The sequence below is a fragment of the Gallus gallus genome, chromosome 18, assembly GCF_016699485.2.
Source record: "Gallus gallus isolate bGalGal1 chromosome 18, bGalGal1.mat.broiler.GRCg7b, whole genome shotgun sequence".
NCBI lineage: Eukaryota > Metazoa > Chordata > Aves > Galliformes > Phasianidae > Gallus > Gallus gallus.
In genome coordinates, this window is record NC_052549.1 from 8,360,000 (window position 1) to 8,377,065 (window position 17,066).

Consider the following 17,066-nt stretch of genomic DNA (forward strand, 5'->3'; position numbering starts at 1 on the left):
CAGCCTCCCCACAACGTCTAAGACATCCCAGCAAGTTCTGGAAGAGATAAGGCAGTGCCCAAGGCACATCCTGACTTCTTCTCTCTCCACTCACGTACTATAAAGCCCATTCCCATACACATGAGGGTGAGGGCTCAGCACAATGCACATATCTCCCTATCCTAGCAAGAACCAGACAAACACTTCTGCCTTCTAAGTTGATGAGACTTGTAATTACAACCAATTTCACTAATGTCCTGGAATTTTAATTCTCTCCTCCCTTTTTCATTCTTGAAAAAAATCATCTGGTTTCTCTGTTTAAAATTCCCTCCAGGCCAAATTGCTTTTATGTGCTCAAAGCAGGGAGTGCACTGTCCAAGGGCCTGTTGCTAACAGGCACCCTGGCATAGATCCTGTGATTATGCAATGCTTCTGCACAAAGTATAGCACAGGTCTGGCACAGAAGTGCTTGATCCTATCTTTTCACTGGAAATGCCAAGGCATTCAGCACCTGCATAATTCTCTCCAGTCCATACATTCTAATTAAGCTGCAAATCTAAACCTGTCAACTCAGGTAACATCATTCTGTTCTTTTAATGATTAATGCTTTGCAGCTCCTCCTAAATCAATGTGGTGCTCTGATGCATGCACACTATCTAGTTACTGATGTTATCCTCATCAACAATAATTTGATTTGGAGCCAACCCCAGAGCTGAAGATGGAGATCCAACTTTCCCAAGTGTTTTTTTGCTCCAGGAATTGGGCATAATCCTTTATAAGACTGATACTAATGTCTAACTTTATTTTATTTTAAGTACCCCAAATTCCTGGAAGATAGACCGGCGCCCCCAGCTCCATCTCACAGTTCAGATAACTGAGGCAAGGAGAGTTTTACATGACCTGGGTGTAAATGACAGACAAAGGAGCAAAACTGCTTGTGCCTCGCAAGCTGTAGTTCTCAGAAGATGGCACAACTTTCTAGACCTTCCCTCTTAATTAAATCATCCATGTCTGTCTTTCTATGAGGGAACAGGCCCAAACTCCACATTTATCTTGGATGTGAGAGGAACTGCAGGATGGCAATGACACGTATGTAACGTGGACTCGTGGTGTGGACTGCACTTCCAGGGAGCTGCCAGCACATGACTCCATGCAGAGGTGAGAAACTCTTCCTAGCTGCAGAGCCATGCTAGTTCCAGCAGCCACAGCCCAGCCTCAGCCAGCCTGAATATGTCTCTTGATTTCAAGGGGAATCTTGACCGAGAGGCTGACGCTGCTCTGCAGACATTTATAGCAAAGCCCCCCTTAGCTGCTTAGTTTCCCTGAAGACTCTGTGCCCTCCTCTGCCTTGTGCCTTCTGGCACAGGAGCACACAGCCCAGCCACCAACATACAAACAACAGGCCGTGTGGCCACTGTACCCATTCCCCAGACTGAGTCACCAGCTGCCAGAACAGACAGCTTCATCACCTCACTAAGAGATGAGCACCAAAGACTAATTAATGTGTGGACAGAAGGAAACTGGGACTTACCCTCCAAGGGAGACAGAAGATTTCACTCTGGACTTCATGATGGCCTGCTGATAGTACATAATCTGAAAGGGATCAGACATGCTCGTGGTTAGGAGAAATGAGATATGCAGACAAGGCCAACTTTATCCAAACAGCAGACATGCCATCTCCCAGGCAGGAGAGGGGTAGTACCTACAGTACCTACAGCAAGAACCTCCTCTTTCCAGCAATTTATTGGATGTCCAAGGAATCACAACACCCCTAAACTGTCAGGGAAAAATGGCCATTTTCACTGAGCTCACTGAAAATACCAGAAGAGCATTTTTCAGTGTAATGAAAAAACACTCTCCATGCTATAAAAGAACTGCATAGTAGCTACCATTCTTGGCACCTAGAAATGCTCTGGATGATTTAGCACGTAATTATCATTGATCCTTGGCTGTCTCTGCACTGGCGCCATTGGATGTATCTCCTGTGATTTCCCCACCACTAATTTTGATCTGTTGGATTTAAGCCCCGGTATCTGCCCTTGCTGAGCCATCAGTGTTCCTTCATGTCAGTATGAGAGCTGCTCCCTGCCTGCTGCAGTGGAAGGAAATGTACTGAAAACACACTGACCAAAAGCTCTGTGGGGCACAGACACTGCCAGCCGAACCAAAGCATTCTTAAGAGATTATCCCCTGCAAAGGGGGGCTCTGATCCCTCAAGTAACAGTGATAAAAGTAATACATACACGTTGGACAAGAAATAATGAAGGAATGACCAGTTACCTCTCTCCTATAAACATCCATTGTTTTTTTCTGTAAAATAAAGAAACAAAAATAAAGAAATTGGGGTGGATGCTTTCACTCGTCCTGTTTGAGACATGAAAACATCATTGCACTGCTGCTGTCGTGCAGTGCTCTCCAATTAATCCTCATTACAAGTAAAATCAAACACAGCAGCTCAGCTAATCAGGGTATCATCAAAGCTAAGAGCATCCACACACTGTAAATCGTTCCATTAGCTGTATTTACTGCTAGCACTGCTTCTTCCATCACAGCCTGCCTGTATGCCTTCAATTAAAGGGGTATTCTAATGGAGCAAAAATAGATTCGTTTACGAGACACAGATTAGATCATTCAATATTAGGTAAAGGAGACAGGAACCAACACATTGCAAAATATAAACACCACAATTAAAAGCCTCAGAAGCTGTATCTGCTGTGCAAAGGGTGCTTGCGTTGTGATTTGAGTAACTCAGACTATGTTACATGTCATCCACAAATGAGCAAGCAATTGAAGGCAAGAAATTAACTGCAGGGTGTTTATGCACGCATCTTTCTTTGAAGCACAGTTACTTTGTGTGAAGTAAACTTGAAGAAGGAAAGGAAAAGACAGGCTAAATCAGAGATGCTCCCAGCAAGACTTTAAAGGCTTTTGCAGGCTTTCAGTTCTGCGTTTCCTGTTCTAGCTAACAAGAGCCACACAGATAATCTGCAGACCAGAATTATCCTATCTAATTAACCCTGCAGCAGACAGTGGCCTGCAGAGTGCCTTGTGGAAGCACAGTGTCTGTCAGCCACGAGGAACAGAACACCTGCTGCCAAACAATGCAGGCAGCCTGCTTCTCTCTTCTCACCAAAGAACCTGCAAAGTGCTGCCCCTATTCTGGGGAAGACAGGATGCTCTCCCAGGGCTGCTTTTGGAGGGGACTGTGATGGAGACACTGGTACAGATCTGACTTTGCATTTTAACCACGATCAGCAGTCCTACCTAGGAGGGAGAAACTGTTCTATAACTGGAAGAAAAACGTGCACATTTTGTTGTAACCTGGTTGTTTTTGAGCAGGCACACTCACCATCTCAGTAGCAGGAGCAAGATACGCAGCTGATCAGCCAATGTGTACAGCACTACCACAGAGCCATCCCCTCTGATCCTAACACAAACCTAGCCTGGCCGGTGTAGTACTAACAGGAATCCTCACTGTGTTGGCATTGCAATGGGAGGAAGCTTTTGTTACTGGAAATACCATGACCAACTCTGAATGACTGCATAATTTCAGCCGGGACAAGCAGGACAGCAAACACTAGTTGTACCAGCAGAGATGCCCTGCTGGCTGCACATGAAGAACTGCATATGAGGGGTTAAGGGTTGACATGCCAGCAGGAGTACAAAGCTGCTGGACAATAGGATCATTGGCCACAGGTTTGTGCAGCTTCCCTTGCTGATGCAAAGGTTCCTGGGACATCTTATGAATAATTTGAAGATAAACACTGCATATCAGCTTTTTACCCTCCCTGGCTCTTGGCCATACCCCTGATGCCAGGCAAACTTTCATGCAGGTATCACTGCTTCCCCTCTTTTTTTACAATGTTAATACTGTTCCATATACACTGTAGAAATGGAAGGCAAAAAAAATGTCACCTCCTTGCACAGGGAAACTAGCTTCATTTGCTGACCTAGAAATGCCCTCATCAGAGAACTTTGTCTCTGTTTCAGGCCACCTAATTCCTGCACAATAGGAGTTCACTATCTCCTTGGGGAACCTGAGATACAAATCAGGCCCTGTTAGATTTACAATGCTCCAACTGTTCCATTTGATGAAACTGAAGAGCAGCCAGAGCTTTTACTTAAGGAAAATCAATAGGTTAAAATTCCTAGATGATTTTAAAAGGCCTCTCATGTCTTCTTCTGTTTTGTCAGGTGGGTTCCTTGACCAGGTGTGGTGCAGCAGGGTGAAGAGAAGTTGGATGCTGGCATAACAGCTTGAAGGTAGCTCACATGGTAAAGTTGGATTAGCCTTCTAGAGGGATCGTAGAGAGGCAGGCAGCACACCACACACACACAAGACAAACAGCTGCTGGGAAAGAGAAGAAGAACTCGGTAAGTTAAATGTTAAATGGAGCAAAAAAAAAGTAAATTAAACTGTTGTTACTGCAGAGAAGTTATGTGTATGTAAATAAAAAAATCAAAGCCTATGCCACATCTGCAAACAGATTATTTTGAAAGCAGATCCCACCCCAAGGATCCCACCTGTCACAGCCTGAGCAGGTAGGTCAGCCCTCTGCACAGGTCCTGGGAAGCCTGGGGGCTTTGGTGGGGTACCCCGAGGTGGGAAAGGGAGCTATGGGACAAGAAGGCCAATGCTGAACTGGAGAGGAATCACATGAGCCCAGCACCAAGTACAGCATCCATCAGCCCACCCCACTGAGGGCTACAGGTGCTGGCTGTGCTCAGCCCTTTCCAGCTCTCTAACTGGGATGGAACTCAGCTGTTTCACTCCAGAGCTGCACATCATTTCATTTCCCTTCCTTCCAAATATCCTATCCTTTCTCCTATCACAGAATATTCTGTGTCCTTTTGACCACTGCCAGTGGTCTCCACCAGTTTCCCCATCCTGACCTCCAGTTACTGACAGCAATGCCTAAGTGCCCCACGGCACCCACCCACCCTCCATCATTTGACTGGAAATAACATTTGGAACAAATAGTCATTTCTTATAATGAGATTAATTTTGCAATGCTCTTAACGAGTGACTTATTGCAATTACCGTGGATATGCTCCCCAGCCCTTCAGGCTTCAAATCAAAATGGCAATTAGTGATAAACCTCAGTCTGTCTCAGATTAAGTGCCGCACAAACTCCTCCCTGAGAGGCACAGCAGCACCTGAACCCCTGTATGGCCTTGTCACCCCTTGCTGCAAAGCAGCCATTGAGGCAGAGCTGGGAGCCAGCCCAGGCTCTGAGCCCAGCGCCGATCCATGTGGCTGAAGCCAAGAGCTCCTACAAGAGCTGGGATTTCTCATGCTTTTTTTCAGCTGGACAGACCTCCTCTGCTCCCAGTGTGAGTCTTTCTGACCACACTGAAGAGACTATGGTGACTGCGTTTCTGCCTGTCTGGCCACTACCCAGTGTCTGCAGAGGCCAGGAACAGCTGGACAACAGCTTTTGTGTGTATGCCCAGACAGAGCTTGGAGCAAAGAACAAGCACAGACCATGGTTATCCAGAGTTCATTTTAGACCTGATCACTGCAAAAGAGCCTTGAAGTTTGCCTCTCCTGAATGCTGGTAGTGCCCTCCATCCACCATACAGATAAACACCGTGAGAGTGCACTCCAGAGGCCAATTCTGTCTGCATCTAACATAAGACCATCTAAACATGCATCTCTGCTGCGTTGGTGTTTCCACCCCCACAGCTGGAAATCAGATTTTTAACTGCCCAGATGTCTGGGTTTCCTCTGTGTTGTTTATTTGCTTCTGATCCTGCTGTTTCAAAAAGAGTGAGGGTTGCACCGGAAGTTGTGTGTTTTATCAGGCAGCCAAACTGACAGAGGCTTAAAAAAAATTAAAGTCCTGCAACGGACTGTTGCATGTAGCTGATTTGCTGCATGCAACACAAGAGTACTTCATTCAGAAGTCCCCAGATCTAGCACCATGATTCTGGCTAACCTAAGCACCATTTAGAAAGGCTTTCTGCTTACAGAAGAATGCAGAAGCAGTAACTACAGAGGAGACAGTGGGCTCTGCAGTTGCTTGGTAACTCACTAAGCAGAGATGCTTGACCATGAGCCTGAGACCTGGATAATAAAAGGCTAAAGCAGCCCTTAATTAGCTGATCAATGGACATCTACTGCTGTCTTACTCCTCATCCAACTACAGCTCCTAACTCACTGTAACAGTATGCCCACGGGTCAGTGATAAAAGTCACCTTCAAAATTGTGCAATTTGGCTGAGCACCTGTTTATCTATCAGTCAGAGAGGGAGCCGCCCACCAAAGGGTCTGAGGCAATTGAGATGTGTGTGCCAATATCAGCTTCAAAGAAGTCATTCTGATGTCAGAAATGAATTATCAGCTGGATTACTCAGCTGTCAAGATAAAAGTAAACTAATTGGCCAGTATTGCCAAACTAGACTAAGCAGGAACAGAGTGACAAATCAAATAAATGGGTGCTGGATTCATGCACTTATTTTCTGCTTCCATTCTTTCACCTCTGTCAGAACCAGAGGGGCTGGGCTCACAGAAAACATCAGTAAATATAACCCATGCTGCCTTTAGCAGGGGTAAGGCATGTCCAACAAAGCACAGCCCAGCTCTGCACTCACAGACCTTGGGCCATCCTTGCTGCTCAGCAAAGGCTGTTGAGCCACAGGTGCTTTTCTGCTTGAAGAAAAGAAAAAAAAGCTGCAAGTCCAATGATGGATGTATGTCAGCTTTCGGCTGCCTCGTGTACTGCCAATTGCTCTTTCAAAACCAAAAAGAAGAGCAAGAACAACTTTTCCTCTCCAGCTCAGCCTCCTGAGAGGACGGGCAGCTCAGAGATCGGTTCAAAGCAGAAAAGCAGTGAATCACCCCACAGTTGGTGTCCTTTGGCTCAGGCCCCCAGTAACCCTCGGTCCCATATGAGATGGTGAGCTGTCCATTCCTCCTGTGCCCAGGGTGTGAGCCGAACTGAGATCCCTCAGCTCACTTCTCTGTTAACAAACAACTGGCAGATAGCTACAGGCTTTCAGACTGTTTGCAAACTGGAAGTCTCCTTCCGTGTCAGCTGTAAAACTGTGGGCGAGATGTTGGCTTACTCCTCTTTTCCCTTTCTCTCTCTTTCCTCCTCTCCTGCTCTCGGCAGCTCTAGTTATGGCATGAAAAAAAAAAGTAAACCCCAAACCTACATTTTGCTCATTTTCAGTATCTATGGTAACAGAACACAGTTGGCCAAAGCAATTATCCTGCCTCTGGCTGTTGAGATGTTTAAAGGCTGTTATAAAAATGAGAAGTTGTGGGAATACAGTGAGTGTGATCACAGTAACATTTGCATTTAATTGCTGAGACACACTTTGACTTCACTTTCAAATGAACACCATTAAGTGCACAAATGCAGGCTCCCTTTAAAGGACTGATGGAAGAGAAGACAGGCATCAGCTCCTCATCCACTGCTTTCATCTTACTGTGAACTCTAAACCAGTCCCCCCCAGTTACAGCCTCCCCAGTCTCAGTTCATTAATCCTGTTTATGGTCTAGCACCACAATATGCATTCTTAGAGAACATTTTGTGCCTCTGTCTGTCACACCAACTTCACCTCTCACCACATATTACATTTCTGGAGGTATTCTGTTATTACATGTTTTAAAACTGGATCTATCCTCTGATTCTTCTTACTGCTCGAGCCCATACTGAGCTCATTCAGCACTAACAACAAGGCAGCTACATGTATTTCCAGGTAGAAGATTCCTTCATTCAGCTTCACCAGCAGAGGAAGCATCTCCCATAGCCATACACTTGCACTAACTGATGTGGCAAGAAAGTTGACAAAGTACTTTTTTGACAAAGCCAAAAGAAGCTGCCGGAGCCTATTTTGAGGGTCCACACCCTGTGGACAATGAGGCAGCTCCAGCTTCTGGCCTGCTTGGCTGTCACTGACTTGCTCTGCCTGCATTCTCCAAAAAAAAACCACAATGCCAGCCACACTGCCTGGATCCTCCCAAACAGATTCAACAGATGTGAAAAAGTGCTTCCTCACCTGGTTTACCTTATCTTCATTGGGATCCGTTACACGGTCTATTCCATATTCTAGGACATCCAGCATGCCGGGCTGTTACGAACAGGAAACATCAAAAGCTTTGCCACTCATTTGTTTTAAAGTCTGCTGGACACACTGACGCACGAGGAGATTCCCAAAGCCTGAGGGCTGACACTCATTGCTCCCACTGTGACTGTACTCAGTGCATGGGATGAACGCTTCTGACTGGAGGGCAGGGAGCACATCTCAGCAAAGCCCAGTCAGGCTGTGGGCAGCACAGCTTGGCCTGACACTGCTGTGCATGACACCCTCCCTGGGAATGCTCCCCTCCCCACATGGGTGCTGCAGCTGAACCTCCCTCCCTTGCAGCTTTGAAAATCATCACAGTGAAGGTGGTGCGGATGCAGGGCTTTGTTTTGCACCCCAGTCTGGTTGTGGCTGGGAAAGCTCTGGGATGTTCCCTCTATCTGTACATATAACATCCCTTCAAGTCTCTTTTCCAGGACCATCACTGAGTCAGTTGATTCCTCAACCCCATGGCCCCTTTTCACCCTTCTCAAGTGTTCCCTGTGGTGAAGCAATGGGATGCACACCCAGGCTCATGCCCACAGCTGATCCCCAGCAAGGCAGGGACTTATCCCAGGGGCTCTAAGGAGGGCCCTTAAGACATAAAAGCCTTATGCTGTCATCCTCAACTTACAGGAGTTCGGTTCACAAGCCAGTAGGCTCTCTCCTGGCAATCCAGAGCGTATCTGTCCGCCTTCTTCCGCTCCTTTCCTGCCCTGCAAAGCCAAGAACAGGATTTCACTCTACCAGAAGAAATCATGATTTCTTCTTCTCAAAAACCAGTAGGATGACAAAGGAGACACATCCCCAGCCTCCCCGCCCCACTGGGTTCCAGTCTGCCTGCCCAATGCTCTGATGCAAGCTCCTGACCACATCTTATCCCAGATAATTCTGGGCTGCAGATCACACAGTTCACATGGTCACACGTGACTGCTACTCCTCCCTGCTTTTAGCTTTTGAGAAATCATCTTCTTCCTGAGCTCAGCTGGGAGCAGACACATCCTCTTTTGAGTAGACAGACAGCCCTTTCAGAGTCTCATGCTAACAACCCACTACTTGCAGTCAGTCTTGCTGCCTGATGTTTACCCATCTCAGACGTCACCAGGCAGTAGATAAGGGCCCCTACGCAGAGACACTGCCCATACACATTCTGACCCATCCCTCAGTTCAGCATCTCTCACAGAGACAACGTAGAAACAGCACCAGTGTTCCCAGGCACTACATTTCAATCATGTCCACAATTAAATAGAAGATGGACTGTCATGGTTTGGGCTTGAACCAAGTAATTTTTCTCCCAGACACATCCTAGGCACACATCAGCACTGAGCATGGGCACAGGAGCATTCCCAACAGGCCATCTGCACGTGGCCACCTGCTATGGCTTAGTGGGGTGGGTGCTGGCTGCCTGCACCACCAGCTGCAGCATCCCCAGACAGCCCCAGAAGCACTTAATCTGCTACTTCAGATACTGCCTCAGTATCCACCTCTAAAACTGTATTTGGTATCTCTAAGCCCGAGTCTGACCTCAATTTACAAGAACAACAGTCTTGTGCTTAACGAGACAGTTATCTGATGAGCTGTATTCTGACGACTTGGCTACCATCCCAGTGAGGACAGAAATGGCTGTTGAACAGTAGAGGTGGTGCTTGTAGAGGTGGAAGGTGAAAAGAAGTAGAAGGAATCCAGAGATCTAGGAAAGATCTTATCTTCAAAGGAGTAATCCCATCCCAATTCACTGATTTTCATGGGAATTTAAGGAATTCAGCTCCCCACAACAAGCTATTTTGGCTGGGTACCTAAGAAAGCACTTCAGTTTTCTCCAGAAGTCTCTGATGGGGACACTTAGCACTTCTTGATTCAGGACTGAAGTTCTGAATAATCAATACAATAATCAAACAATAATCAAACCACACCAATATCAGCTCCTACATCCAGCAGGCTGACCCGTAACTACACACGGACATCTCTGATGCTTGAGCTAAAAGAAGCCATAGCTCATGAGGGCTTGCATGCTGCAGCATTAGGCTCAGCTTCTGCACAGAAATCTCATCAGGTGCAAAACCTAAGCCTCCTGTAGCACACTTACCATGTGCAAAAGCCACTGGCAAAGAGGCATGCCCTTGAGTCACCCACCCCCAACCCTGCTCTCACTCTGACAAACCACTGATTTCACATCACTGGTGGTCAAAGGACAGGCGGGGAGAGACGCACAGATGCAGAAGGAGAGAGTGAGACTTTGCAAGCAGACGTCCACTCATTTGAAAACAGTTGCAATCCTTTACTTGTGAAGTGCAGATTGAACAACGTTTCCACGTTAAATGGAAAAACCTGCAACCTGATACGAAAGGCAGGTTTGTTTCACAATTGTGAGGGGTACTTGCCAAGTTATTTTAAAACTGCAGCTTATGCTTTAAACTGTAATTTAACTGTGTAGCAGGACAGCGAAGCTCTGCTTTCTCATACCCTCCCCTCTGATGCAAATAACAGAACGTAAGTCAACTCACTTATACTGCTCTTTGGCCTGCATAATAACAAAATCCCACTTGTAGTTTATTTTTTTATTGAGCATGTTGTAATGTTCCTGGAATAAAAATAAAAAAGCAGTTAGTGTGAATATTCTGGACAAGGCACTCCCATGCTAGGGTTTTCTTGACTCTCCATAGCTCAGCTAGGCCAGGCTGCTAACTGAGCCAAGAAATCTGGATTGTTCTGAATGTAATTATATGAATTGCAACAGTTCAAAAATACCACAGCAAGGAGAGCAATTACTCCTGCTAAAATTATCATTGACTTCAGAGTGTTTTCCTGCACCAGCCAATTTTTCACTTCCACAGTTTTGGCTTTTGATACCACTGGAGTAACACCTCATTGAAAAGAGGTGACTTTTTGCTATGCTTCATTCATAGCAACAGAGGGCTAAAGCTCTAGCAAAAGACGGGCTTGCCACGGAACAAGCACAGAACCTCCTTACCTTTTCATATTCTTCTAAGATCCCTTTCCTCTTAATGTTCTTCTTTGCTAGGTAAATTGCTGTGGAGGGAGAAACAAATAAGCAGTCAGTTCTAATTAGGCAAACAACTCCAAGAATAATTAATGAATTTCCTACACTGCAAATACAGGAATATTTTTGTTACAGTATCCTCATGAAAGCTCACAAAAGCTCACTGAAGAGAAACAAACTTTGTGCTTTGCTTTGCCATCAGTGCCACGCAAGCCATTGCGGGTGGGAGCAGTCATGCACAAACTGTGCTGTGCGCCTTCCACCAGCAGCTGCTCCTCCTTTGGGAACTCGGCCAGGATTTCATGGGCCAAAGTATGCTGAGCCAAATCTTTAAGATACTGAGGTTGTTAGAGTTCGTCCTCCACGTTTTCCAAATGCAGGCCAATGTTCTGTTTCAACTTCTTTTAAAAACATTCCAGCGTTGAATGTGCTCTTTTTCAGATCTACAGCATGATGTAGATAAAAACCACAGAGGACAACCTTGGTATAAACAAACCCATCTGCGAACTGCACAGCCTAAAGGAGTAATTAAGCTGATCAGCCCAAGTTTCATGACCAGCCCTACAGTAAAAGGCATTACAATGGCAACAAAAGATTGAAGGGAAGAGGTGTCAAGAGATATTGGCAGTCAGTATGCATTATGTAAAGAAAAAATCATCTCTGAATGCAGGGCTTGATCCGAATCTACAGAAGACAGTTTTGGGCTCAAATCCAGGAATATACTTAACTACACAGGAAAACCAAACCTTGTGTTTAAAGTCTTCCCAACCCAGCAGAGTATTTTAGACACTTTCCAGGCCTATGTCTCAGGTTGGAACATAAGAGAAGGATAAGCCCTTACATCAAAGGCACACAAGGTGCACGTATCCAGAGCATTCCCTCAGTTCAGCATTACTCACAGTCATTCATGAGATAATATGAAAGAAAACACAAGGGCTGGTCATACCACGTGGAAACACAGCTAAAAAGACAAAGAGCAAGCACAATGCAGGACTGCCTACACAAACACTTGGAGCAGAATTACCTCTCCTAAATACAAAGCTATCACTTACCATAGTCAGTGTCATCAGCAGGCCAGCTTTGTGCGGGCCAGAAATACGGGGTCTGCAGGAAAACAAGCCTTTTGTTAGTGCAGAGCAGCTGTGAACTCATGCCAAGTGGCACACAGACAGCATTGCCCACACTGGAAGGAGAGAACAGCTTTTCTCTGCCATACCCAGAACCTCAGCTCCTTAGCTGTGTGTCAGCATGCACAGCAGTGCAGCCAGCTACAGCAGGAGAATTTAAGCCAGACTGACAATTTCAAATCCACTTCTGCTCTACAGTCAGCGTGTCCAACCTTTCCCTGCCGCACGAACATTTAGACTGAGATGCTGGAGCATGATTTGGCTCATTAGTACCTTCTCATTCAAAGTACTAACGAGAGTACCCTAATTTCCCATCACAGCAGAAACTCTCCAACTGATAACCTTGAAAAAAATCTCATTATCACTGCGGGTTTTGGTGCATCCATTATTCATTCTCCCCAGATCATTCTACAATCAATCATGTATACCATTTGCTATGATAAACCTGGAAGGAAACACATATTTGGAAGCACTCACAGCTATTCTTAAGTTGAGCTAGAGCAGTAAATTAAGTTAAAGGGAATATCATAGTTTGCCTGTAATCTGCGCTCTGATACACAGAAATGACATCTGACTGGGTGAACCAGCCTCAAGCTGCTCTGTGGATCTCTTTTTTCTCCTATACATTGGGTGATCAGCATAGCTGCACAGCAGGGACTCATGGCTCCAGCTCCTGGGGAATTGCCCTAGGTGCCTGTATTCAAAACTTGTGTTGAACTCCTTCCTGGTGGTATTAGACAAAGTGCAACTCACTTGAAACCTGTATAGGATGCCATCTGTCCTGAGGGTGAGATTCTTTGGCTCCTGAAGAGGGTAGATGTAGCCATATTTGACAAACAGGTCCCCCAGGTGCAATGCCTCTGAAAATAGGGAAGGTAGAAGTTTTGATTGCATGGGAACACTGCACTGGAATTTAGAAGTGAGCTGCTACTCAGGAGAGAAGAGTTCATCTAGGAAGATTTGTCTATGGAGATCTTAAAGTCTTATAAATCTAATCTGAGAAGGCATCATAACCTTACATTTCTACCCACCTTCATTAGTGATCTGCAAACGCTGGAGAATCCACTGAAATATATCATTACCTGCAAAGCAAAGAAAATATTGGGCACTTGAAACCAGAAGTGTACAATTTGTGGGCCAAACTGATAGCTTTCCAGTCTTCACCCCTAACACAGCCTGGGAGCTCAGCAACTGCAGATTCCTCCTTGCAAATGTTTCTTTTGCATGACACATTTGAGAGCACACAGTTAAATGCACAACCAGCATCTCACTGGCCATGCTGTCACTCTGGCTTCCTTCTGACCAAGCAGGAGCCAAGTGGGAGTGGGAGCACAAGGCAGCAATGAGCTCAGGATGACGTGCTATAAGCGTGCAGAAGACCCACGTGGCCTAAGCAACACTTAAACCCTAATCATTGGCTTAGAAAGGACTTAAGTGATGCAACAGCTTACAGCCCCAAGGAAGGGTAAGTGTCCCTTGTTCTGCACTATCTTGTCATGGAAGTATCACTGCACAGTAACTCCAGATTCACAGAGCACAGTTCTGTCTCAGTTTTAGTTGGATACCAGTGACCGATCCCCTGGGGTGCTTTATGGAACGTGACCCTCCGAGCAGAAGGGATGTCTGAGTCTCAGATCCAGGTTGCAGTGATAACAGGATATATCAAAGGCAAGTGAGTTTTCTTCATTCACAAACACTGCAGCTCTCCCAGTTCTTTTCTTGGGATGTAGTTAGTCATACCCAAAGTCGGCATAGATCTCCAGTGGTTTTATTTTCACATTCTGGGAGGCAGATTACATGAACCTCCTTCTGCTTAATAGGGTCTGGCAGAAATGCACTCAACCCCTGATCAGCTATTGGTCTCTTCTCCCCAAAGTCCCCTAGGATTGTAGATGTGATGCTAACCTTTCTTGACATTGCAGCGATGACTTAACTTTCTAATAAGGGCTCAGAGCTCTTATCCTACTGCCTGCTTCCTGAAATAGACGAAATTAAAGGATTATCTCATCAATCATTTTTAGACAGCTCTCTCTGTATTATCTCCCACAGGTACACATTTAACATGGAGGTTTCTTTGCCTTTTCTGATGTAAGCCATTTTACTGATACGGAATTTACCTGATTCACTTCCTGCACGCAAGCAGCAAAGTTCTCTGCAGTGAATGTGTGGCTACAGATTGATTTGTTCTACAGTCTTCCCCATTCCATCATTAAAAATTAATTAATTTCTCCAGCAATACCCAGAAACCAATCAGTATATATGCAATTTTTGCAATCCTAAATATATCACAGTTTAGAGAGTGATGACTGCCACACAACTGTAACTCACATGCCCATCAGAAGATGATGACAGTTTATGACTTATGCAGCAGGAAACTCGTAACGATTCTGGTTAAGGAAGCAGAATAAAGCAGACAGCACACAAACACAAGAGCTAACGGGTGTCTTCCCTCCACATTATCTAGCCACAGACTTTTAGGAAGTGGTATTTTCTATTGGGCAGACATCAGGAGCAGCACTTGCTCCCAGTGCACTTAGTCTACTTGGCACACCATCTACAGCAATGGGGCAACTTTTCTATATCTCTGCCTTAACATTCAGTAAGAACTAGCAGAGGCAAGGCCAGATCTTTTGCAGATGCAAAACAGTCCACCAAATCTTATTCGTAGCAGGTATGTAAGGCAGGAGAAGGATGTGCTGTAACACACTGAGGGTGCCCCTCAGAACAAACTTCAGATGTCTCCTTACACTGACTCTGACTGGAACCATGGGCAAATGGCTTAATCTGTGTGCCTCTGCTTCTGAATTGAAGGGAAAAAAAAAGGAGGCAAGCAATATGCAGGGCCCGCAGGGCTTCACAGATACAGTTAGGATGAATTAATTTTCCAGGGCTAAACTTTTTCCTAAGTTGCCCAGAGCAAACCCACAGGTCTCAGCAGGAGTTTTGGTTCTGAATTTCAAAATGCTGCAGAAAAAAAAATGAAGCAGGAGAAAATACTGGTACAAGTATATGTGAGTATTTATAGTGGAGGATCCCTCACAAGTGCTGCTGTGGAGGCTTGGAGAACAGGCAAGCAGAGCTACTGATAGTGCATTCTGCTGCCCTGTGCAAGGAGTGAGCAGTCATAAAGAAGGGCTGTGATAAGAACTGCCTGTAACGCTAGACGTGACACATCACAGCCCAGCTATGTGTCTGCTTCTCCTCCAGCCTGCTTGAAGGAGGCAAAGCTGTCATTTAGAGGTAGAGAAGTGGGCTGAATATTTTGTTCTTTTCCCGCAGGTTGAAGAAAAATGATTACTACCAGAAAACGTTAAAAGGAAGACTAACTGTTTGTTGTTCATTTCTGATGCATGATATGTCATTTTGATTCCACTCTTCCTCTTGTAATCACATTTTAATATTTATCCTTATTTATGATCCAGCAACACCAGGAATACAATGGGTCTGGAGCCCAAAGAACCTTTTCACCTCTACTCCAAGAAAAAGCACAGCAAGCTGAGTGAAACTCACATGAGAGAGCTGTAAGTGCACGATTAGAAATCTTTGTCTCTTATTCCAAGAGCTAGGAATAAAATGAGACAAGTGAGAATGAAATAAAGGGGGCAGGCATGCCTCAAAGGGCATATAGCAAATGTTTATTAGGAATATGGGCTCTGTTGTGGAATAGCTTGGGTTGGAAGGGACCTCAAGGATCATCAAGTTCCAACCCCTCATCACAAGCAGGGCTGCCAATCGCTGGATCAAGTACTAGTTTGGATATCCCAGAGCTCCAGGCATCCATGCAGCAGTAACCTGAGGATGGACAGGGGGTCCTCACACAGCTTTGCTTTGCTGAACTTGGCCACAGCTCTTCCCTTGGAGAAGTTCTTACCTGCCACAGCATGTGGGATGTTTGTGATCATCACCCTCTGAGTCTGTGTCTTGATGCCCGTGTCTGGATTCTGCATCTCCATTATAAGTGCTTCAATCTGCAAAGCGTGGAAAGTTGCTTTTATTGAGCAAATACACCAGCTGTGCACAGACACACAGATGCTGTATCATTCACCAAGGAAGAAAAAAAAAAAAGAAAAAAAACTGGATTTTGGCTGGTGACCAAACAACAAAGGTTCTGCTTCTGGTCTGCAGATAATAACCAGACAAGACTTCAGGAGAGCAGCAGGAAAAGCACACTGCTTTGCTCAGGGCTAAGCAAGAAGTACAAACACCAGGGAGATGAGAAGGGCCCATCCTTTGAGAAAGCACAGCCACATTGGAACCAAGCCTCTGAAGCAGGCAAAGGATCAATTACAACAGGGACCAGCATTTACATGTGGGAAAGGCATTCTCCTTCTCTTACACTTCCTGATAACAGCATCCTAAAAGTGCAAGAGTATCCCACTTGTGCTCAGGATGGGTGGGCCTGGGACATGCTCACCTCCTCGTTCCATGTGATGTTCAGCTGAGGGCTGCGAGAGCTGTGGCACTGGGAGAGATGCTCTGATGTTTGCTTCTGCTTCCAGAGATATTACATCAAAATTGGTCCAACAAGACCAATTTGGTCTCTCTGCACATCCATTTCAGGAGAAGCTGTAGCCTTTTAACTAGGATTTGTGGATTTAACAAGTGCAACTTGATGACACTTATGCACAATGAAGGGCATTGTTTTCACAGGCACCACAGTGACTTTGGCCCCGAGTCTTGCCAAGTTCAGTGAGGATTTAAGCCCACAGTGGCAGGATACAATCTAGGCTTAGCAGTAAAAATGTATTTTCAGCTGTTCTTTAAGCCAGTGTCAAATTAATACTAAAACAGAGAAATCTGGTAAAAATTCACACAAATACTTGTATATAAATACTTAATAAATACTTTAAGACAGCAAAACCAGACCCAAAACAATGGAACATGATA

General features: G+C 45.4%; 1 protein-coding gene across 3 annotated transcripts in view; it reads right to left on the bottom strand.

Moving 5' to 3' along the window:
* Window positions 1-17,066, bottom strand: part of RGS9 (regulator of G-protein signaling 9) — a 36,177-nt gene that overhangs the window by 14,410 nt on the left and 4,701 nt on the right. For 2 of the 3 annotated variants that reach the window (XM_046902182.1, XM_046902181.1), the window contains exons 2-11: window positions 16,051-16,147; window positions 13,211-13,261; window positions 12,933-13,039; window positions 12,105-12,156; window positions 11,023-11,081; window positions 10,556-10,632; window positions 8,686-8,767; window positions 7,995-8,057; window positions 2,260-2,289; window positions 1,511-1,572 (exon numbers count right to left, since the gene is read on the bottom strand). In XM_046902182.1, the coding sequence (XP_046758138.1) occupies window positions 1,511-1,572; window positions 2,260-2,289; window positions 7,995-8,057; window positions 8,686-8,767; window positions 10,556-10,632; window positions 11,023-11,081; window positions 12,105-12,156; window positions 12,933-13,039; window positions 13,211-13,261; window positions 16,051-16,147 (680 nt within the window). Of the gene's footprint in view, window positions 1-1,510; window positions 1,573-2,259; window positions 2,290-7,985; window positions 8,058-8,685; window positions 8,768-10,555; window positions 10,633-11,022; window positions 11,082-12,104; window positions 12,157-12,932; window positions 13,040-13,210; window positions 13,262-16,050; window positions 16,148-17,066 lie in introns of all 3 variants that reach the window. The other variant, XM_015279956.4, reaches the window with a different exon arrangement.